This window comes from Equus quagga, chromosome 9 (assembly GCF_021613505.1).
Source record: "Equus quagga isolate Etosha38 chromosome 9, UCLA_HA_Equagga_1.0, whole genome shotgun sequence".
NCBI classification, from domain to species: Eukaryota; Metazoa; Chordata; class Mammalia; order Perissodactyla; family Equidae; genus Equus; species Equus quagga.
In genome coordinates, this window is record NC_060275.1 from 108,938,963 (window position 1) to 108,963,416 (window position 24,454).

At 46.7% G+C, this 24,454-nt stretch overlaps 1 protein-coding gene across 1 annotated transcript in view; it reads left to right on the plus strand.

Annotated features, from left to right (window-relative positions):
- The window catches only part of ANKH (ANKH inorganic pyrophosphate transport regulator), a 139,210-nt gene that overhangs the window by 106,222 nt on the left and 8,534 nt on the right, over positions 1–24,454 (plus strand). The window contains exon 8 of the mRNA XM_046671154.1: positions 2,361–2,456. Coding sequence (XP_046527110.1) covers positions 2,361–2,456 — 96 coding nt within the window. The remainder of the gene's footprint in view (positions 1–2,360; positions 2,457–24,454) is intronic.

Here is a 24,454-nt window from a genome sequence, read left to right on the forward strand (position 1 = left end):
TAGGCTATTAGTTGGAACTACCACCTACTTCAAACATTCGCTTGCAACATCAGGATGCAGAGCATCTCCTAAAAAGTGCATTTGATTCCTGCTTCACAGGCCTTTGAGAATGGACTTCAGAAGGCATGAGTCACTTACAGGAGAGAACTGATGGTCCATGTTTGAGTGGGTTTAATCCAATCTACTGACAGAAATCATTGTTTTCGTTTCAAGGAACATGTGTATCGAAGTAAATCCTAGAAAACCAAGATGGATATAAGTCTTGCTAAATGTCTAGCTCTTGGAGAATAAGATGATATAAGAAAACCTGATGAGAATAGCAGGTACCAAGGTCAGAACCTCCTGGCTGTGAAAGTCTCCTCTGAAATTGTTTTTGGCTACCTTGAAATAATAAAACTTAACAATACTACACTATACAGTTTCCCTAGGAGCATCCAAGGAAAACATTGCCTTATTCATGATCACAGAGGTTAGCCAATACGAAAAAATTCCTTTAACGAGCATACCTCTAGCCACAAACTGGAGTTACTCAGAATCCTTTTGAAACCTCACCCATTGTTTCCAAGCATCCCACTGAGCTACTCCAAGCCATTTATATGAATGCCGTCTATTCACCCAAATCTTAGACACCTCCGTGTGGACTTCCAGAATTTGCTGCATCGACAATTGAAATCCTTAGCCTCTTTGTGGGTTCCAGCCTAAGAGATTTAAGATTTCTCGCATAACTCTGATGGTTCCAGCTAACTATTGAGCTGGGAGAGTTCTCCAGTGGTACCACATCTCTCTAATGTTCAGTTCTCATCTGCGAAAGAGTACGTTTCTAAGCAGATTGGGCACACAAAACAAAGCACAGATGCTGCTCTAATGACACATGCTCGTTTATTCCAACTGTACTTGCAGAAATATTTGCTATTTTAAAAATAAAAGTGCACCTGAGGGAGCTACGGCACGTTGTCGTCACCACAGGTGACGGGTGCGTTTGTAGATTGCCTGACTCTTTGCAGCCTGGCCACCTCGTCACTCAGCCCGCCAGGGCACCGCTCTCAGAGATCCCCGGGGAAGATGTCCTACTCCCTGTGATCTGCACTTTGCTATGGCAGCAGTTGCTTATTCAGAAAAGCAGATATGCTTTAGGGATTGGAATTAAGAAAATGGAAACCCATCCATCCAGAGGTTTGTGCTGGTGGCATCTGCAGGGGGCATGGATTAGAGGGACTGCTTTGGCCTCTGATGTAAAGGAACCATCGAGAGCTCTTTTCCGAGTGGAACCGGAAGTAGCTCTGCTTGGGGGCATCTCATTCGGCTGGATGCAGGAGCCGGGTGCTCAGGTGTTGTTTTTGTTAGTCAGCGCTGGGACTAATTGGCTCCATAACAAGGCGGGGGTTATTTTCTCTGCTGGTTGTCGCCCATTTTTATTGGGTAATGGGCATTCATGGCAGTGACGCCAGGATAGCTTCAGCAGAGCCTCAGATTCAGGGATATATAAGAGGACATCGGAGCCATCTGCATTATTCACTTAAAATTCAATGTAACAAAGGCTGTTTGAGCACCTTCTATACTCAGGAAGGATTGTGCCAAGTTGCAGGAGCTGAAGAGATGGGTGAGACACTCAGTCTCTGATCTCAGAGAGTGAGCCCACCTCACAGGGGCTTTGACACAGGCCCCCTGAATACAGACCAGGATGCCCTACATGCCTGTAGAGAGCTCCAGGGTGATCAGCGTACAGGAACAGGGACCCTGGAGCAGTTTGGAGGTACGAGATCTGAGAGACTTTAAGGCACAGATGGGCTGTGAAAATGATGGGCCTTGAAGAGAAGGGTGTTTGTGACAATCAGAAGACCCAACGAGAGAAGAAGACACAAAAGCCCAGAAATGTGAAAGCTCCAAGTGTGTTGGGAGAGAGCAAAGGGTTCCCTCTGGGATAAAAGTCCAGCACTGGGTCTGGGTCAGGGCAGCAGGCCTTGGATGCCCAGTCAAACTTATAGTCCATTTGCGGGGAGGAGAGGGCCCCGTAGGTCACTGAGCAGGGCCTCGGCACTCAGGGATATGCCCATGGTGGCCAGGAAGGGAGTGCACCAGCTGAGGCCCTGGACTAGGCTGGGTGGGCGCCAAGCACCAAGGGGAGGGGACTGATTCAGGAGATACTGCCAGGCATTCAGTGTGGAGCTTCCACTGGTTAATGTTCACGTCCAGAAACCTGACAGCTGTCTGAGAGACACTCAAAGTGCCAGCCGTCTTCCAAGCTGTCCCTTGACATCTATACTTACGATGCAATCATGTAAAACAGAAACGAGATGCATGTGTGGTCAGCCGAGGATAAGCTGGAGCCCAGTCACTATCGTCCTTTTCTTTCCCTCTAGAATAATCCCAGCAATAAGCTGGTCAGCACAAGCAACACAGTCACAGCAGCCCACATCAAGAAGTTCACGTTTGTCTGCATGGCCTTATCGCTGACGGTAAGAGAGACCAACACACACCGCTCTCTCTCTCTCTTTTTGTTTTCAGAAATAGGGAAACAGTCATTTTGAAGGGAGTGGTCTGGTATTGCATAATGTGATGCTATACTAGATTAATTAACAACCTCTTCAAAACATTTTCTTCCCAAAATATGAACCACTGTTATTCGAGGAGGTCACTGAATCTAAGAATAAAGGGTCAGTGTTACTTGGGACTTCTTAAATACTGAAGAAAAACAGACTTTGTCTTTAAATTTAATAATACTCATCTTACTGAATAATTTCCAGCCTGTTTTTAAACATCCAGAGTTAACTCTGCAACCATCCCTGTCCCTTTTCCAAATTTAATTGGTGATATTTCCGTGTCCGATAAAAGTTCCTTTCCTAATTACGTTTATGCTGATGAAGCCACTTATTTCTTCATCATTTAACACATAGTTATCGAACACCTACTACATCCCAAGCCTTGGGCCATCTTCGAGGATACACCTGTGAACATGTGGGTAACACGGCACCATTGACAGTGCCGTCGGTGGCTCTGTGCACAGCCTTCAATAAACAGCACCATCCTTCCTTTATCCACTCCCATGAGTAATTCACATGGGCAAGATCATATTCAAAAGCCATGGAGAAAATACATGCTCTATAACCCAAAGCACATGGTATATAATTTAAGTTTGTTTATAACATTTATAAACACCCTTATGTTGTAGACTGCGCTCTTTGGATTCTAAAGATGGAGATCAGAAGAAGAAAAAAAGAAATATGGGTCTTTTGAACTCAGTTCAGTTTTCCTTTTTTGTTGTTGTGACCACACATTTCCTACCAGATCCTGTAGAAATTCTCTGTTTATATGGTACAGTGTAAGCATGGTGCAGGAGTGCCTGGGTGTCTGCAGTTCCCATCCTAATGGCCAATCACGAGGACCTGAGCAGTAAAATGTGTTGGGTCATGCTGATGACAGGAACACGGGAACTGTTGTCCTTCCTACTAGGATCACGAGAACCATTTAGCTTGATGTGTCCTAGTATAAGCCCTTTAAAATCAAGCCCTACATATGTTTTAAACTTTTAATGGATATTTTTTCAAGCCCACAGCTTAATATTTAATCCAATGATACAACACCTGCATAGATTGTAATAAGGGCAACACAAGACAAATAGCCCATCACATAACACCTCTGACACCCGAGTCATGACCTTGTGTCCTCAGCTGCCCGTTACCCCACCCTCTCGCCAGTCCGTCCCTCACGCAGCTGGGCCCCACCTCACCAGGGAGGAATTGCTGATCGCGTCAGGACAAGTTACCCCAGGCAACTCTGCTCCCCTGTTTGCATTATTTCTCTCTATGGTGTGTAAGTTTTTCCATAGTTCCATAAATATTAACAAAACCCTGAACAACCTTGAAACTGTCTTAAGAGTATTTTAGGAAAAACAGAGAAGGTTTCTATTCCAGGAACAGACCTCAGCTTTTGGAGACTGTGTTAAATGACTGGAAGTTGCAAGTTGAGTTGATTTGGATGCCAGATTCTGTGACTTGGACTTCACGCGCATGGAAAGCTAGAAGCTTTGGGTTGTTGCTGGCTCTGCATTCTGGGGTCAGACTTCTTCCATCTCCTTTGCTCCACTTAAACATCTTCCCACAGCTCCAGCTGAGTCCCACGGAGAACTTTACCAGATTGACTTTCAGGATATTCCTTTTCTCCTTAAGCTCACGGGCAATACTCTGGACCTCTAAAACAAGAGCAATGGGTTTATTTGAAATGATAACTACTTTAAGATCTAGCAAAATGCTTTGATTTCCCATGTAGAGGTTTTGTTGAATTATTCCAATCCTAGATCTAAAAACCATCTGTAACTAGAAGTATCTCAGGGTAGATTTTCACCATAGAAACTGAGACTCAGAATCCTTTGTTGGAAAGGAACTTGAGGTTGAACTAGTCCAAACCCATAGTTTTTTAGAAAGGAAATGACTCAGAGAGGAGAGGTGACTTGCCCAAGTACCCAGTAATGGAACCAGCTAGAAGCCAGCCTTCCAGGCTTGTTCTCCAGGGCCCTTTCCTCTGAACTGCACTGTTTCAGCCAGTAGGCCGTCTGGCCCTGAGGCCTCCAGACTGGAGCACTTGCTGCTGTGCTTGAAAGGGGGGTTTCTTCAACACAAAAAACAGTAGTATTTGAGTGTGCAGTGTATGAGCTGTCTCACCTACATTCTTCTGATCACGGTTCAGCCGGTTGGTCCGAGATCTTGGCTAGAGAAATTGTCATTAAAAGATGCATAGAAAAAAATGTAACCGTTGGGTTTTTTCCCTACATTAGATGTTCAGCTGTCACTATAATATGTACATACCTTTTCATTGGCATTTCTCATAGTCCTTCTTTATATCTGTTGCCCCTCGTAGGCTCAAGGCAGGGGATGTACTTAGTCATCTTTTATCCCCAGGCCCTAGCATCCTGCCTGACACAGAAGGTGCATAATAAACAGTTAATAAACATGTGAATTAGTTAATTCTTAACGATGAGATACAGATCAGAAATGGCACCACCAATGGCAACCCCCCACCCCACCATGAGCGACAATCTCCTTATTTATACAGTTTACCCTATTTTCAAAGCTTTTCAGAGGTCCTTTGCTCTCTTGACTATTTTCTTTTTTTTTTAATTTTAAAACTTCTTAGCGTCAGGAAATTAACATAGCAGAGGTCATTGAAACATGCAAGAGCAGCTCACTTGGTTTTTATTCCAGTAGATGATATAACATAGAAAGTGCGAGCTTTTGGTGGTTCCACAGCTTTCTCTGGATCACCTAGGATTCGAGCACTTTCCTGTGTCCAGCTCCTTGGGGCAAACTAGCTTTTCTCCCTGGGTCTTTCAGAAGAGCTCACCCACAGATCCTGTGGACGCTCAATGACCCACTGATGCTAACTGCTTTTCAAAGGAAAACGGGTACTGTCCAGAACGAAAATTCCTCTTCCCATCAGAATGGGCTCGCTCTTCAGGCCCTGACATTTTGGGTTCAGCATCTGCCTTGGATCCGGCTGCGTCACTTTTGACAGTTCATAAGAGACTAATAGGCTACAATGCACATATTTATTTATTTATTTATTTATTTTCTAGTATAGATTTTCAATTTAAATTTAGAGTATCTCTCCTACTCCAAAAGTTGGTTCTTTCTTCAGACTTTTATCCAGGAGTCTTTTTGAGACACTGGGCTTCAAGAAAAGCAGCAGACATCTTCTGCCCAATTGGAAGAGCAGGTGGATTTAGGAGGAGTGTAGGGTGGAGAAGTAGGAGTACTTTCCTGCTAGCGTCTTGCTCTCCCCCTTCAGGGATGCCTTTAGTTAGGCATGCTCGGCGCAGTGCTGACTGTCTTCTTCAGACCATCTGATGGGAGGGAGGGTGAGCAAAGGGGGAGCTTTAGTTGATCCAAAAATGAACTTTATAATGGGAGAATTGTCAGATAAAAATTAATCCCCTCACTAGCAACAAAGGAGCAGATATAATGCAAACTAGGGTTAGCAAGGTGAGTGCAGCCTGACAAGCTACTGTGTGGGGTGAAGCATCACACAGTTGGAAAATAGATACAGTTGACGTTGATTTGGAAGAACAGCTTCTGATGGCTTGCTGCATCATGGAAGCTTGCAGCACCGGCCACGCAGAGGAGAAAACGGAGGCAACCAGCAATCAGAGCTGCGCAGGAGGCAGGAGCACAGAGAGCAAGGCTGTGGCCTGTGCTGGGGGCAGAAGCAAACAGCCAGTTCTGCCCTGAACCTTCCAGTAGAGCATCATCTCCATGATGTACGTGACTGACTGTAAAGTGCAGTGATAACTCGCATGTCGTCCAAGGCTGCGTTTCTCTAAGTAGGTGATCGTGGTGATCACAGGCAGCAGGGTGGTAGCAATAAGCTTGTGATAAGGGAGCAGGAACAGCATTCCTTCCCCTTGGGGAAAGGAACTGGTAATGCTTAAACATATAGAAACTCAGCCTTTTGCACACCCTTTGGGCTTTATCATGATTCCCTCCCTCCTGCACTCTAGATTTGGGGATAAAATAGAAACCAACAGCCAGGGGGGGATGTGTCTTTCAATAGTCCTATTGGTGAGGAAGAAGTGTCCCAAAAAGATAAGGGACCTCTCTATTCCTGGACGCCATGCCAGTTTGGTGAAACCAGTGGATCAGTTTACCAAATCCACCAACCTTTCAACTTACCCCAAACGTGTAATTTTTTTAACTCTTTCTAAAAATGTTCATAGAAAATCATATTAAACAGGGAAGTTTTAACAGCTTTGAATGATTTTAGTTGACCAATTTCCATTTTGACTTCACTATGGCATTTTAAGAACATTTGGTGTTTTCTTAAGCTCCCTGCTATTCTAGCTTTGGGGAGCTGGTGCCAAGAGTGGGGCCTCTCTGCTACAAGAGAGGTGGAGAAGAATCCATGCAAAGCACAGGCTTGGCTGATGCTGAGGCCTCCCAGCCCCTTTTTACAAATGGAAATGGGCATCCGTCCAGATGGATCTTGGCAGGCAGAGCTGGCAGGGACTTTGTGCAATGAATGACCTACACGATCATGCCCAGCACCCCCTGGATGCTGAACTCAGAGAAAGTCAGGAGGGCAAGAGCAAGGATCAGGGAAAGCGGAGAGACTGGATGTCAGAAAGATGGAGTAGAATGCAGGTCAGAAGGAGGAGGGGAGAGACTCTGGGTCAGAACAAGAAAGAGGAGGCTGAGAGTCAGAGAAGGATGCAGGATGACCTCAGTGGGTGCAGACAGATGGGAGAATGGGAAGGCCCCGGAGACTTCTGGAGCCCTCACAGCCCTCCAGGGCCCTGCCAGTCCTTCGAGTACAAATTGCTATAAACTTTAGAAGAGTTAAAAAGAGACAAGTTTTTAAGAAATCAGTAAATTCGACAAATTGTTGGTTGGCCAAATAGGCTTTTCCAGAGGTTGGTTTTGGTGAACTGGCCTGTTCAGGAAGCAGGTGTGGAGCATGCTTCTCACCAGCCTTCTCCAGAGCTGGCTTTGTGTTCCCAGATTCAGATTATGCTGAGGTCCTTTTAAAAAAAGTTAAAATAGGTCTTTACTCTGTATCTTTGTGAGCCTTGCTTTTGACATCAATGGGTGGTAAAAACGGAACGTGTGAATCTGCACCCAATCCTGAGTCTTCTTTTCTGATTGTTATGGGTTGAATTAAGTCCTAACCCCCAGTACCTCAGAATGGGGCCTTATGTGGAAACAGGGTTGGGATGAGGTCTCGGCGGGTGAGTAAGGTGCACCCCTGATGCAGTATGACTGGTGTTCTTGTAAGAGGGGGAACTGTGGACACAGAAGCACCCTGGGAGAATGCCCCGTGAGGACTGGGAGCCAGACCCTTCCCTGGAGCCTTCACAGGGAGCGCGGCCCTGCCAACGGTCTGCTCTGGACTCCAGACCTGTGAGACAGTAACTGTTGTTGTTGTAAGCCACCCAATTTGTGGGACTTTGTTACAGCAGCCCAAGCAACCTCAAACATCGATGTTTCTGAAAGAAAGGGATCTTCTTGTCATCATTTAAGGCCGTATGGATTGACTAACCAGACCTAACTATTCAGCTGACTGACTTCCTTTTTAAATTCTCCATTTAGTGATTCCGTAAGACATCTCTATTATATTATTTCCAGAGTCTCCACGTGAGAATCTGAGTGTAGGATTTGCTTAGAAACATTTTTGCAGGTCAGCATGGTGCCTGAATTTATGCGCTTAATTATATCTTTGCTGATGGGTTTTGTGTGTGTGGAGGGGAAGTTATTGGCATCATAGCATCCACTGTTCGGTTCAGGTTACTTTGCTTTTTGGTTGTATTTTGCTTCCCATTAGTTGAATAACCCAGTGTGTCTCAATCAGGCCCTTGCAGAACCCACTGTCACTACTAACACTGAAAAGCCAACACATGTCCCCAATTTTCAGGGAACAAATTAAGTTGCTAATATTTTATCCATTTGTATCTGTCCCCTCAAATTGTCTCAAAACCTTGGTCCCTTCTACTATCTCCCACTTGAGCCTTATAAATGGTATCAGATTTGGCACAAAATGATAAAAATTACGTAGCTTCAGTTGAACGTGTCAGTACACACCTGCATTCCACAAAGAATACGTGCGGGGCTGCCACCTGAACAAGGTAGAGACCCACGGGGAAGACACTGTATCCTTCCCCAGGGCCTGCTGGAGAGTCCTGAGTCCCACTTAGGGAAGTTAAGGGTGATTGTGGATCCTGCACGTGCAAAGTGCTGCCAGGCCACAGTCTCATATCGAAGATGTGGTTCCCAGGCTCCACCCCAGGCTCTTCTGGTACAAAAGCGGATTTATCGGAGGGAGATGGCAGTCACGACTGCTGTTCCACACAATGGCAAAGTAACTCAGTGGGGATTAAATCCTAGACTTCCCGGAATTATATTCTATGATTCTCTGTGGCTTTTTTAAAAATCATTTTTATTAGTCTCAGCTTGAAGGCAGAACCAGTCTGGGGAGCATTTTTCCCAGTGGGCACGCTGCAGTGTGTAGCACCCAGACGCCAGCTTGATCAGGTGCACAGTCCGCGCCCTTCCAACGGTAATCACGGTGAGACGTGTGGACCAAAGGCTGTGGTGTCCGAGGCTTCTCGGGTTTCCAGTGTCAGCAGCTGCTCATGCACTCCCAGGTGCTCTGGGCCCTGAACACGAGCACCTTCCTGGTGGCCTGAAACTCCTGACGTCCTCTTGACTTACACTGATACAACGTCGGGAGTCCAGCAAAACCCATGCAAAACATCTCATTTTTTGCAAATTATCTCAGAATATCTCAAGAAACACCAGATAGATAAAGCAGTGTGGAAATGAGCACAGTGAGGACATAAAACACAGATTGATATGCTCAATGGTCATTTTGTATGTTTAATGAAGCCGGAGACCACTGGGGACCCAGGAACAAAGGAAAACAATCAGAAACCACTGGTCCCACGGAGGTGGTTCCTGGTTTACCTCTCCCAGCACTGAGGTGTCTCCTGCACCTGCAGGTAGGCTCAGAAGGTGACATGGAAAGTAAAGTTGCCTTTAGCCATGGCCTTTGCTCAAAACGTGCTGTATCTTAAAAAGTTTACTACTGCATTCCAGCTCTGGGTCCAACAGCCCACTGGTTCAGGCACAGTGAAAAAAACACGTTTGCATTGTGCCACGAGATTATTCTGGGGGTCCTTTCGTACCTTTGAGCCCAGGGCGAGCCTGAAGGAACCACGATGTGATGCTGAGAAAAAGCATGTGTGGCAATCATGGCGCCTGGAACACCTCCTTGCCATGAAGCCAGTGCCCAACCGGTTTCAAGGGCCTGTCATCCATCCTCCCTGAGAGATGGCTCTTAACCCATGTGGCTGGAGATTGAATTGGCGCTTACCAAAACAAAACCAAAGAAGCTTCCAGAGAGCCATGGTACGCAGGCTGGAGCCTACCCCTCTGAATTGGAGACAGGTTGAGAGGCCCTGAATGGCCATGGGGCTCTCGTGGCACTTCACTGCCCTCTTCATGGTTTCTGATTTAAGAGGTGGGGGAAGGGGCCAAGGGAAGAGATTCAGCTCAAGCTTGAATGCAGGGCCACACAGCAGGAGGCTAATGGATGCAGGCCCTGAAGCCACAGGGCCTGGGTTCGAGTCCTGGCTCCACCACTCACCACCAGGGTGGCTTTGGGAAGGTCACTTAGAACTGTAAGCCTCCACTTCTCCAGCTGCCACACAGACATGCTAAGAACACCCACCTTATAAGACTTGTCAAAGGGATAATGGCTTAGCATGGTGCCTGGCATGCTGCAAGCAAAGAATGCCAGCTCTCGTTATCGGGCAATCCCCAAACGCATAGGATTCCCTGGGACTTTTTTTTCTTTTAGTGTTTTAAAATCTCAGTCTTTTGATAGATTTATACATACCTTCTATAGGTGGACCTCATGCATATACCGTTTTTCTCCCGGAGGCTTGGGAAAGCTCTTCAGATGTCCCGTGTGCCCTCCTTTTTATAGCCTCCAATCCCAGTGCAGCCAGTGCGCACTCCAGCCTTCAGTTGTCTTGCTAATCCAGAGATGTCAGTTCCTCACAGGCTGCAGGGAGCACAGAAAGAGGAGTTGATATATTTAGACCTCTGACCTAGACATCTGATCGCTGTACATACCAACCAAACCTTAGAAATGCCAGTGAGGAAAGACTTCAAGCCACGCTTATGTGCATTGCCAGAATTATCTAAAGCCTGGGCAATGGAACAGACGCTTTCAGGGGGTTGATGATGCCTGGGGATTCTCAGTTTATAGCACAGCACCCCAGAGAGAGCACGTCCATATTTATTCATGCAGTCAGTCAGCAAATGCTGGAGCCACGCTAGGTACCAGGTTCTGGACCTACCACAGTGAAACAAACACAGGGCCTCTTTTCTCATGGAATTTATAATCTCACAGAGAAGGCCGGCAGTAAACCTACGCCATGGTGTTGGGTATCATATTAGTTTCCTGTGGCTGCTGTAACAAATGACCACAAACCTGTGGCTTAAAGCAACAGAAGTTTATTTTCTCACAGCTCTGGAGGCCAGGAGATGAAATTCGGTTCACTGGCCTGAAATCAAGGTGCCAGCAGGGCAGGCTCCCTCCAGGGGCTTTCGAGGAGAATCTGTCCCTTGCCTCTTCAGCTCCTGGTGTCTGTTGGCTTTCCTGGGCCACATCACTCCAGTCTCGGTCTCTCCTCCTGCTCTGTGCAGTCTGTGTCAAATCTCCCTTGGCATCTCTCTTATAAGGACCCTTGCGATGGTATTTAGGACCCACCCAGACAACCCCAGTTAATCTTCTCTCAGCATCCTGAATCTAATCACACCTGTTATCATATACAGTAATAAATATTTACTTGTTCTGGAGTTTAGGGAGTGAATATATCTTTGGGTGGCCATTATGCAGCCTGATGCAAGTAGTCACTGGTGCTTTGGAGAAAAGTAGAGTAAAAGGCGGGAGGGTGGGGGATGCCATTTTGGACGGGACAGTCAGGGAAGGCCCCTCTGAGGGGACACATTTACACATGAGCAGAATAGCTAGGAGCCCAGCAGCCCTGTGCTCCCTGTGCATGTGTGGCCGTGGCCTGTGGTGAACACACACCCTCCGTGTTTGAGTAGCATCTTGGTGCATATCAGCCTGCACTGCTTTATCCCTCCTTTCTGCTCAGGGACTGCCTCAGTTTCTCCTTCTCTCTCTGGTATCCACCTCTCCCGACTCGCTCCTTCCTGTCTGTGTATAAGTATGCTCAAGGCTCCTGGCCTTATAGAAAACATAAAAATCCTGTCTTTATCTGGCAGGCACCCTACATTTCTCCTCTCATTGGCATCCAAACTTCTTGAGAATTGCCTGAGAGCGCCCCCCTCCCCTTCCTGTGTTCACCACAGCCCACCGGTCGTCCCTACTCCAGGCCCCTAGCTTCCTCTCTCAGGGAGCAAGGGGCCTGGCTTCTTCCCCACATCATTCTTTTGATCTGCCTTCTTGCTGCCATTGCCTGTTACCTCCTTACAGAGCTTGCCCAGGTTCCTGCTGGCTCGCTGCCCCAACTCCAGCGGGCACCGTCCCAGCCTTATCTTATGTGTTTGAGGATCATTTCCCTTGGCTTCTGTGACACCATCCTCGGCTGGTTTTCTTTCTCAAAGATTTTATTTTTCCTTTTTCTCCCCAAAGCCCCCAGTACACAGTGGTATATTTTTAATTGTGGGTCCTTCTAGTTATGGCATGTGGGACGCTGCCTTAGCATGGCTTGATGAGCGGTGCTGTGTCCGCGCCCAGGATCTGAACTGGCGAAACCCTGGGCCGCCGCAGCGGAGCACGTGAACTGAACCACTCGGCCACAGGGCCAGCCTCCGGTTTTTTTTCTTCTTTTCTGAGTCTTCCTGCACAGGCTTCTTGGTGGGAGGTCCCTCTTCCTCACTACAAGTGTGCCTCAGCGTTCTGTCCTAACCGCCTGGCCATCTCCCTCCTGACACCCTCTTTCTGCAGGGTCACAGCTTCCGTTGCCATGTTTGGCCGATTCTCAGGTCAATGTCTTTGACGCAGATCTCTCTCCTGGGCTTCAGGCCTAAACATATGCCTACTGCACAGATGTACTCAATTTCCCACAGACATGGACAACTCGACCTGTCCCAACTGGGGCTCATGACCTGCACTCCCCTCCAAGCTCTTTCTCCTCCCCATTCCCTATTTCAGTAACTAGCACAGACATCTGCCTGGTGTTGCCAAAGCCAGAAGCCTGGGCGTCATCCTTGGCTCGGCCTTCTTTCTCACCCTGATGTCCGCTCAGTAGCAAAGCTCTATTCAGCTACCTCCTAAGTACCTCTCAGACCTCATGCTCCTCCATTCCCTGCCATCATGTCCCTATTTCAGACTTCTACGTGCCCCCTCTTCAGTTGGCACCACAGCCCCTCATGAGTCTCCACACGTTTCTCCTCCAAACCAATCCTTATAGTGCAGCCAATGTGAGAACCTTTGCTGGCTCTCTAGTGCCAGTGTAACCCAAACCCTTAACGAGCAGTACAAGCCCATCAAGTGTCCTCTCACTCTCCATCCCAACCACAGAAAGCGCCTGGAGCTGAGGGACCATTTCATTCTCTCGGCCCAGGCCTCTGCCCACGTTGTCCCTTCTGCCTGAAACCATCTCCCTGCCCTCCTTGTCCAGCTTATGTGACTCCGACTTACTTTCAGGTACCAACCTAAATGTCGTCAGCCTCCTTCCCCCACCCAGCTGCCCCTGCCGTGCCCCGAGTCTCCCAACACAACATAGCACTCTGTAGTGACAGGGGCTCCCTGAGGGAGGGCATCATCTCTGCTCTGTTCACCATTGTATGCCCAGCATCTGGCATGGCACCTGGCACGGGACAGGTGCTCAATAATTGTCTTTTGAATGAATACATTTATAAAGCACATTGTTATAGTAACGGACTAGTGATGGATTACTACAAGAATCAGTAGGTCACTGTGGAATCAAAATTATAGAAGCCATTAGAATGGGACTCCTGGGGAGAGGAGAGGGAGGTTAAGAGAGACTGTAACTTCTCAAAGATGGAGGGATGCTGAGGCGGCCATCCTCATCTCTGCTCTTTGCTGCGGAGTCATTCTCATCCCTCTTGCACATGGCAGCCCTTCAAAGAGCCGCAGCCCGCTCTTATAGCTCTGTAGCAGCCTGGCTTCCAGACCCTGGGGGGTTTTGGTTCTGTTCCTTAAAGTTGTTCTGGTTCCTCAGTGCTCCTCTGAGAACATGGGGCACAAACTCCAAAGCAGGTCTGACCTCCACTGAGTCTAACGGACTAGAATTGTCCACTTTTGACTTCACAGTTTTCATTAATGCAGCCTAAGTTTACATTGGCTTTTTAAATTAGCTAATGGCACCGTTAATATGTGAAACACAGGACCCAGTAAGATCCAGTTGGCCATGTTCTCATGACAGTCAGGGCTGGCCCCTTCTGGAATCCATCTTCAGGATACTTGTCAACCCCGAGGCTCCTGGCATCTCCCCAGTTCTCTGTGCTTTCTCCGCCACATCTATGAGTATTTTGACTACAGACAATGTTAGTGATCTCAGCCTTCCACACACTTAAAGTTATAACAAAATGGTTTGCTCTCTCTTACCACTTTCGGTCTTCAAATCCCTCTTAACCATGTTTGCTCACCCGTCTGAGTTTTAGGATGACCCTCCTTCGTGGAGAAGGCAGATGCAGAGGAGGGGTTTGGAATGTACCCCTGGCCCCTGGTGGTTCTTGCCTCTTTTTTTCTTGAGGAAAATTGGCCCTGAGCTCACATCTGTGCCAGTCTTTCTCTATTTTGTATGTGGGATGCTGCCACAGCATGCCTGCCAACGAGTGGTGTAGGTCCACGCCCGGGAACCGAACCCAGGCCACCAAAGTGGAGCGTGCCGAACTTAACCACTAGGCCATGAGGCCGGCCCTTTGAGTATATTTTTTTAAAGCTCTTTCTCTTGATCATAGCAGTTTCACCCATTCAGTATATTTGGGCTTCCTCTTCCTGATCTTATTCATCCACAAGATTTCAAGCTTTTGAATTCAGGCAGTTTCTAGACTTCATCTGGGTGTACCGGGAACTCAGTAAGAAGGAGCCTGTGGCTGGCAGATGAAGGTGGGGAGACCACAGATGCCACCTCCAAACCCAGGCCCATTTCTCTTCCACTCGCCCTCCTCTGCAAGCAGCCCGGGGAACTCCCATGATGTCTTCAGGTGCCTTCTGTCCTCCCATTTGTTCCGATTCTCTGAGGGGAATTCTCTTTTGAGAGCTTTGTCTTCTTTCAGAATTTCTGGTGCTATAGGATCATACTTGCCTTTTTTCCACAAATTTGGAAATCTCTTTTCTTTAATCCTTTTTTTCCTCATTTCCCTGGTTATCATAAATTCAATGAGTACATCGGCTTTATCCAGAGTACACCCTCAACTTGATGAGGATGGTCACTCTCTCACATGTGAGCGACCGTCTCCTCCTGGACCGTCAGAATTGCATCTAGTGAGGCTTTCCTTTGTCATGGTCCCCGGCTTCCTGAGGTAAGCCTTGTCTGGGAGGGATTAGACTGGAGGCTGCTGGAAAGTGGAGAGGGTGACTGAGTGATCTGGAGAAATCATGCGTGGAATTGCAACAGAGCTGGATGTCTCCATGGCACCTTGCCTGCCAGAGCCCCTGAGGCCAGGAGGAAAATATGTGCCGTGAAGAAGTAGAGGCCACCGCAGAATTTAAGGTGAAGATGTTTGGTGTTTAAAACATTTTAGTCCTAAAGCTTCAGAACCTCTGGTCTCAGAGGGACCGTCCCAAGAGGGAAAGAAAGCAAAATTCGGCAGCACCGAGAAGGAAGAAGTCAGAAAAATCTGCACGCTCGGGGGATTTCTCTGTGACACACTGAGATAATCTCTCTCAGTGAGGTTCAGCTAATCTTAAAATAACTGTTTATGCTGTTCACACTAGATCAGTCCCCAGGAAGCACAAATCCCAAAGATATAAACAGGAACTCCACTCTGCTTCTTGCCCTCCCCCCCAGAGCCAGCCGCCTCCTTTGAAAGACAGCGAGCTTACTGACAACGTCAGTATTTCTGGGACCCCTGATCCCTGCCAGCGCCCAGGCTCCCACCGCCTGCACCTCTCAAGGGCTGAGCAGCTGTCTGAGGTGCCACTGGCAGAAAAAGGTTGACTCTCAGGAAAGGAAAATGCCTGCCTACGAGTCACAAGTGTGGAGTCTGGTCCAGCACTGCCTGTCGCTGCCTCGATTTCCCCAGTTAGGAGACCTTTTTCATCATTTAAGGGCCAATTTTGCCTCTTGCAGTTCAGGATAAGTTCCTCTACTCCCATTTCCATCTCCTCTCCACATATAACGCATAGGGTCTCAATGCTCGGGTCAGCCGATCACTTCTCAACTGCTGCTGCGTGGGAGCGCATATTTCAACATCTGACAAGCACATCAAGAATTTCTCTTTCTTACTTGCGTCCCATTATTCAGAGCTTCAGCTCAGTAAAGCAAGTCAGGCCTGAGTCCTTCAGTTGGGTGCTACAAAGCTGCAAAATCTGAGCTGATAAACGGAAGCTGCTATCCCACAGGACCTTGTCTGGGTGGCCCTATTTGCAGAGTTAAAAGTTCGTTCATGAGAGTGACCCAGTCTCGCCTTCTGTTGCTGAACTTACCCATGAGCTGTCACTCAGCCACTGGGGCAGCAGACACTGCAGGCCTTATTCCCGCCGTGGTACCATGCTGACCCTGTGTCTCAACAAGGACAGCCTGTTTGAGGCTTGTTTCTGCTGGGCTGTCCCACCCCCGCGCCCCAGACTGCCGTCTCATTGTTCACAGTATCCAGGAGGAGAAAATGACTCTCTTGTGCGTGTGGGGAGGACAGAAGCACCAAAGGTGAATAAACTGAATCCAAAACTTTCTCATTTCACGCCCCGCACAGTGCCAATGTGCTGTGTACCAAAGGGCCGTTTCGGCACCTCTAGACATCCCAGGAATATAGAGGGAGCAGGGCTTCTGAGTCTCCAAGGCCAGGGTTGAAATCCTGGCCACACCCTTTACCAACACGGTGACCTGGTCACACAGCTCCTCTAGGCCCTGGCATCCTCCTCGGTGGAGGAGCAAAAAATAATGCCACGATCCGGGACTGTTGGGAGGATTAAGTGAAATAACCTAAGGAAAGCTCTTGGTGTATGATAAGTAATTGACGAGAGTCAGTCCCTTCCCGCTGGACCTCTGCCCTCGCTTCTCACTTCCCCCCGAAGCTTCAGTAGTCCCGCATTCGCTTTTTAAGTCACCACTCAGTAATCCACGTTGCAGATCTGAGGGGTTGATTGGTTTGTTTTGGGGGAATGCAAGGGAGATGAAAACAATTAAGAGTGGTCTCCCAAACTCTACCTAAGCCCTCGGAAGAGAATGACAGTACAAATCCACACGTGCACTCTTAGAACAATTAGCAAATGAATAAGCATATTGTGTTATGAGCAGGTTCCAATTTTTTAAAATTGTGTTAAAATACACCTGACATAAAACTTAGCATCTGAACCATTTTTAAGTGTACAGTTCCATACATTCACATCGTTGTGCTACCATCACTGCCATCCATCCACAGAAGTCATTCCATCTTGCAAAACTGAAACTCTGTCCCAATGAAACAGCGACTCCCTGTCCCCCTGCCCCCAGCCTCCGGCAAGTTCCAATTTAACTGCTAACAGTCAAGAGAAGTAAATGCTATACATAAGCTGGGGTTGGAACTTTCTAAATATTTTTCAAATCGGGTAAGCAAGACTAGGAAAGGATTAAACATTATTCAGGGAGGCGGAATGGCCAGAAGTTGGACGCACACCCGGGCACCCTCTGCGGGCCTGGTGCATGGCGCCCTCTGCTGTTTGAAGCATATGTCTTCTTTCACTCAACCGTTGCTGCCTTCCTAAGAATTTAGTCTTAGATCTGAAAGACCCTCTGAGTTGCTCTCATGAAGGGTGTGTTTTGGACAGTTTCATTAAATCTCAAGGATAGTAGGGATGATTTAGTTTTCATATTCTTTTTTAAAAGCTGATTTTAAAAACTACATCTGAAAATGTTCATTTTTTCCATTGAACGTGCCGTAACAGTTGATGGTTGTGTCCACTCCCTGCGGAAGTGTTTGAGATAGATGCGTGGTGATCATTATGACTATCAACAAGCCACACTGAGAATCTTAGGTGCCACACAGACATTTTGTAATATGCTTTTCCGAGCTGCCTAGCTTAACAGGACAGCCAGCTCTGTTTCTCTCAGCAACAGATGTCCTGTACTCCAATTATTTCAGTCTGCTAAAATGTTTGCTTGCCTGGCCTTACATAAGAAGTCCCCCCATCTCCTCACTCTGCATTATTGTAATCCTCATGCTCCTTCCTCACAAGGTTTTCCCTCCTGTGACTTTCTCCTACACAGCGTGGTCCTCTCCCATCACCCTCTCACGGGCTGTCCCTTGGTTTTCGTGGCCACTCCCGTGGCTTTTCACCCAGTTGCCCTTCAGAGGATGAGGCAGAGTCCCCAAGACCAGCAGCTCTGCAGGACAATAGCCCATTCCCCTTGGCGTTTACTACAGGCTTGCTCCCTGTTGCCCTTTTTAATGCCGATCCCCAGAAACTGGGCTCATTGGCCACTTTCACACATTATGTCTGCTTTAGGTGTTTCAGTTTCATAAAACAGCATACTTTTTTTCTTCCAAGTTGGGAACCACTCGGGTTCTAAGAGTCAGTCCTGATGGAATGCTGTATCATTCCATTCGGGATGTGGGGACTTCTCAGGACACTGTTAGCATTAGGAAGGCTGGTAGAAAGGACTCCATCTAGCTCAGGTGGCAGCCAGCAAGTGAGAGTGAGAAACTGTGGAGAGGAAGGGCAGATGGGTCCTCAGAGAGCAGCCGGGCCTCCAACCTAAAGGTAGAGGAATGCTCATTCACGTCACTCTGTCTTTCATGCCACACATCAGTCCCTTGGCACATCCTGTTAGTGTTAACAGCAAATACCTCCAAATTCGACCATTTCTCACCTCCCACTGGGCTAAGGGCATTTCTCACCTGGAGTTACAGTAGCTCCTGATGGGGCTCCCTGCTCCTGCCTTTGTCAATCATAGTCTGTTCTCACACGGCACTGGAAGAGCCTGTCAGAGTGGCAGTCTGACCATGTCACTCCTCCCCCTACAACCTCCCATGGCTCCCATCTCTCTTGGAGTTAAAGCCAGAGTCATGACCATGACCCAGAAAACCTTCCATGAATTCTTCCCACGACGTTCATACGAGCCAACGTAATTTGATGCTGAGAATCAAAAGGCTGAATGGTGTTCCTTAGGTCTACATCAGCTCTCTCTGAAAACTGAAGCAACAGAGGCTTGTGCAATATCTGATAGTGTCCTGCCTTGTTTTGGCCCCTCCACCCCCAAGTAAATCAAATCAGTGTGCCTTCTGCATGGAGTGACTTGGGATGCAGTTTCCCAAGACACTGGCTGTGAAAACCGAGCTGTGAGCCACCTTCTGAAAGCTGGTCTTCCCTCTGAAACAAGACTTCTCATATCCCTGTCATAAGCACATTAGTATTAAGATTGACTTTATCTGTGAAGACAGATACAGGGGTCCTTTTTATCTTAAAATGTTTTTCTGAGCCAGCCCTGATGGCCTAGTTGTTGAAATTCAGGGCTCTCCACTTTGGCGGCCCGGGTTCAGTTCCCGGGCACAGAACCACACCACTCGCCTGTCAGTTGCCGTGCTGTGGTGGTGGCTCACATAGAACTAGAAGGACTTACAACTAGAATATACAACTATGTCCTGGGGCTGTGGGGAGGAAACAAGGGGAAAACAATTAGAGGAAGATTAGCAACAGATGTTAGCTCAGGGTGAATTTTTCCAGCAAAAAAAAAAAATTATGTCAAAAAAAATGTTTTTCTGATAAAAAAGAATACATGCTCTTTGTGGAAAACAGGGAAAAGTGCAAAGAGGAAAATAAAATCAGTCCTAATCTCATCACTTACAGGTGACTCCACGATTAACATTTTATCGTGGCCCCAGGACACCTTTTATGATAATGAGAGCTGAGATTGGTCACACTCACTCTGCATTTTGTGCGGGTCTCAGGCCCCTTAGCATGGGCCACAGACATGCCAGCGGTGTGGCCGTCTGAGATGCGCTAAGGGGCTGGCACCAGCATGTCAGTTAGCTTACTCACCAAGCACACAGTCCAGAGCCAAGCTCGGAACCACCTCCCTGTATGCGGTATAGTTGAGGGTTAACCACTGGTTTACCCAGTGGAAACTTAAACCCAATTAAACATATATTGAACCTTTCTTCTAAGTAAAAGCTCCAGTTAAAAATGGCGCCCAGGGCTGATTATTTTAACTCGAAACAACTATGTATTTTACTTTTTCTAACCACAGACAATTAGAATCTCTGACTTACTACTGATCCTGATTATTCAGGGTAATGGAGACAGCTTTGTGAGCTCCTCAAAAGCATGGTCAACAGCTTCTGGAAATTCAGTCGAAACCAGAGCTCTTGGCAACATTCCTTTGTGGAACAGAATCCTCTCAGGACGTGCAGAGATGGCCGTCTCACTGTGGCTGGGTTTGCCTGTTCTCTGAGTTCAGATGCTGACCGAGACAGCTGGCTTCTTCAAATTCCAATCCCAGATTCTAGGGAAGGAGACCCGGATTGTTCCAGGGCAGGTCAGGGACTGACTCTATGGTTAGGGAGCGGGTCTTGGGAAGGATACCCCCTTCTGTGTTTCTAGCCTGACTGACTCTCACCGTAGCAACTTAGACCCGAGGGTGTTCTTTCTGTAAGGTGTGGGGCATCCCTCATCCTTTCTGCACACTGTTATCCTGTTCGGGCATCCTAATATATGGGGAAACTTTGCCATAACTTAGTTCATTGTCCTATGGATTTAGAAATGAAAGGTTAAATACTGCCCCCAATGCAGAACAGCTACAGTTGAAGCCTGCTTAACGGATTGCCTCTAAGGAAGATGTTAATTACACATTGATCTGCCCGACCAAACCATCATTAGCAAGGTGACCATGGCACACATACTGACCGGAACTGCGTGTTAAGCTTGTGAATAAAAAGGCTGCACCAATGATGGTTAGTTTCTAAAGAGGCTAATAGAATTAAAGAAAATGATCGTGATCAGTGATCATGAAGGCAGAAGGTTTACCTGGTGTGGTCTATACTCTCCTAGAGATGCATGTATCTTGAAATACAAGTAAGTATTTCAGAGTAGAAATTTTATGATCAGTGCCTGCTCCTCAAAAAAGGGATCACAGTCTGTCAAATAAAAGGAGTGGATCATGGATCTTCTTCTTTTTAAATAACCTTTTTGTTTTAGAATTATTTTAGATTTGCAGAAACACTGAAGATAGCACAGAGTTCCCACACACCCTTCACCCCTCACTCACATCTTTACTCTGGTCCATTTGTCACAACTACAGAACCAATGCTGTTACATTACTGTGAACTAAACTCCGTAGTTTATTCAGATTTCACTAGCTTTTTCCCCATGTCCTGCTTCTGTGCTAGAATCCCATCCAAGTTACATATTACAGTCAATCATCCTGTCTCCTTTGCCACCTCTGTTCTTGGAGAGTTTCTCAGACTTCGCTTGTTTTTGTGGTCTTGCCAGTTTTAAGGAATACTGGTTAGGTATTATATAGAATGTCCCTCAGTTTGGGTTTGTCTGAGTTTTTCTCATGGTTAGGCTGGGCTTATGGATTTGGGGGAGGAAGACCACATAGGTAAAGTACCATTCTCCTCACGTCTTATCAAGAGTAATGCCATCAACATGCCTTATCATTGATCGTGTTGACCTTGATCACCTGGCCGAGATGATATTTGCCAGGTTTCTATGCCATAAAGGTACTTTTCCCCCTTTCCATACTGTGCTCTCTTTGGCAGGAAGTTACTGTGGCCAGCCCACACTTCAGGAGTGGGGAGGCATGTTCCACCTCCCTGAGACGGGAGTATCTACATAAATTAGTTGGAATTCTATGCAAGAGATTTCTCCCTATTTGTTTATTTATGTCAGTGTGAACTCAAGGGTATTCATTGTATACTGTGGGTGATAATTCAATACTACATTATTTATTTTGTAGCTCAAGTTGTTCCAGCTTTGGCCATTGGGAGCTCTTTCTGCTGGGCTCCTGTATCCTCTGACATATTACTTCAGGCTGATCATCTTGTAGATTTCCTGCCCTAGTCCTAGAATGAGCCATTTCTCCAAGAAGCCCTGGTTCCTTTTATTGGAGAATAAATAGAAAAACCAAGATCTGGGCACCGAGTGGGTGGTTCTATTTTGCTAGCTGCTTCCTAATGAGATAATATTGACAGCAGGCTCTGCAGTAGAAAACCCAACCCTGCAGCTGCTCCGAGGAACAAATCATGTTCATTGTCAGTAGTTTATTAGGTTTGTGTCCTGGTTTGGAAAAGTCAGCATCATTAGGCTCTGCAAATATTTGAAGAACACAGCATGTTGTGGTCAACTGGGAGGGCAAGTTCTGAGTCAAGACTATGCTGGGTGAACTCATTAGATGACACTTTTCCTGCATATTCTGTGTTAACTTAACTTCTAAAGCTTCTTGTTTTCTGAAACAGACTGGTTAAATTGGGTCTGATTATTATGCTAGGGCTCAGCACTTTTCTTTGGGAAAGTCAGCCTGCAAATAGGTATTGCAGCTCTTAACCAACACTGTACCTCCTTCTACGTTGCATGGATTCCTTTCTGGGCAATGCGAGGAATAGTCACTTTTTTCGGAACTTGCTGCAAGGCAAGGAGTATTTTCATACTGGAAGCATGGCAAAGGCAAAGAATCGAATTCAGAGACTTCAGGGAGAAGAAGAAAGGAAGCTTCCATACTTACAGTATTCCTTCCCTCACGTTCCGTGACTGCTCAAGCCCCAGACTAGACTGACAGCTTCCAGTTTCGTTGTTCTAGAAGACCCAGTCTAGGTTCCAGTTGTGTGTGGCTGAAGACTCTGGAGGAGCTCCTCAGTGGCCTGTGGCCTTGTCTGGAGCATTTAGGGTCTGCTTGGCACAGACAGCAGATAGAGAACAGAGTGGTGTAGTGGTACCAAGGCAAACCATACTCTGGAATTCCAGAAATGGAATATTGAGCCTCCCTCCTGGGAAGCTCTAGTAGAGATCCACCGAAACTGAACGTTTCGTTTTCAAGGGACCATAACTGTGTTCACCCACCCCAGTTAATTGATTTGATATCTATGAAATTGTCTCAATGATTTGGGCGGCTCACTATCATTGTGTCCTCAGATTAGACTCCCTCCTCCCGAGGTCACCGATCGTCTCCTCCAAGGCAGGGAAAGCTCTCCAGGTGAACATTATCCACTCGGGGAAGCCTGAGGGAAGAATTACCTGGCTTCGCCAGCTTGCACCATCCTGTCTGACTGCAATTACACTCTCCTCATCCTTGGTTTGTTGTAATTTAAAAGCCATTTTACAGTGTATTTTGCAAAGCACAGAGAGATCGGCAGCATGAGGCATATCTCAACATTCAGATCATCGCTGGCTGCACAATAAATAAGCAGGCCAGTGATTCTCCTGGAAGCTTCAGTTTTTAGAGGAATGTGGCCGAGGCATCTCACTCCAGCCATTGAGGAAAAACAGCATGACTTACCCTACATAGGTCCGAAGGCCCCAGTCAAGACCTGATTTGGGACAGTGCTTGCTTATCTTCTTTCTTTAGTTTTACTGCTATGGAAAATATTTGGAAGGAGGGATGATCGATCTGTCTGGGAAATGCATTGTGTCCCATTGCCACGCTCAGTACTGTTCTAAAGTCGTAATATGAAATTGCCACCATACCTGGGCTGTAGGCATGAGTGATGCCTCACCATTTCAAACGGGCAGGTTTGCCATGGGAAATGATGACAGGGCCACTTGTCCAGGCCACTAGCTAATAAAGTCTCTGAGCACCAAGTTGCTAGAGCTAAGGAAATATTTTTCCCTTCATGTCAAAGATGGGATGTGAGTACTGGTGTCAGGTCATTTTTGAAAACCAGTGGGATACTGCTCCCAGAGTCTGAAAAATATATGATAGAGTAAAAGCTCCATCACATTTATAAAGTGAAACCTATTTGTAATAGATCCTCCAAAGTATTTTTGAAAATATTTCAACATGACATAGTAAATAGGAGCCGCCAAATTCCATGAAACATAATTGACCCAAAGCCTAAAGGATGGTATAGTCTAAAATTTCAGCATTCTGTTTTTACATGACTGTAATTCATTCTGTAACGTATGCACTTTCATTTCAGAGAAGAGTCACTTGCATCTTAAGAGAAGGAGAGAAATATTTGATAAAACTGCATGTTTTTAACATTCTCTTCCAAAGCAGTATCATTATATTTTTAAATTCGGGGTTTTTTAATCAATTACACACGCACAAAGTTTAAAAAGTCAGTTTTCTGAGATTGTTAGCACCAATAGCTGCTCTCCCAACCTGCCCTCTCTCCTTTCCCTGCTCCGGGAGTCCCCCTCTTCAACTCGTGATGGATTCTGACTATGGTAACTCTCACAGCTGAGCCCTGATTCCCTTCCTTTCTTAAACAATGTTTCATTTTCCATGGACTTAATCATTGTCTTAATTATAAGTTTTTTAGCGTCTGTGTACTTACCACTAATTTTTTCCCACATGTTCCCTCCATTGCGGAAATCCTCTTTCATGTGTTCAAACACATTAGGTATCCTGTCTGGTTCAGCTTCTCAAAGTATTGTCCTGCAGAGCCTTCAGACCAGCTCCAGTGTGGATCAGCCGACCAGGGGGCCTGTCCTGGCCCTCCCAGGATCTCCCCTTACCCCATCCCAGGAATTCCCTGTGCATTTTTCTCATGATCGATCCTGTATCTTCCTTTCTCTTCCTCTGACTCCCTTGCTTTGGCAGAGTTATAGCCACAGTGGCATCTTAAAAAGTGTTGAGGCCTTGACCATCTGAAGATGTTTTTTTCTA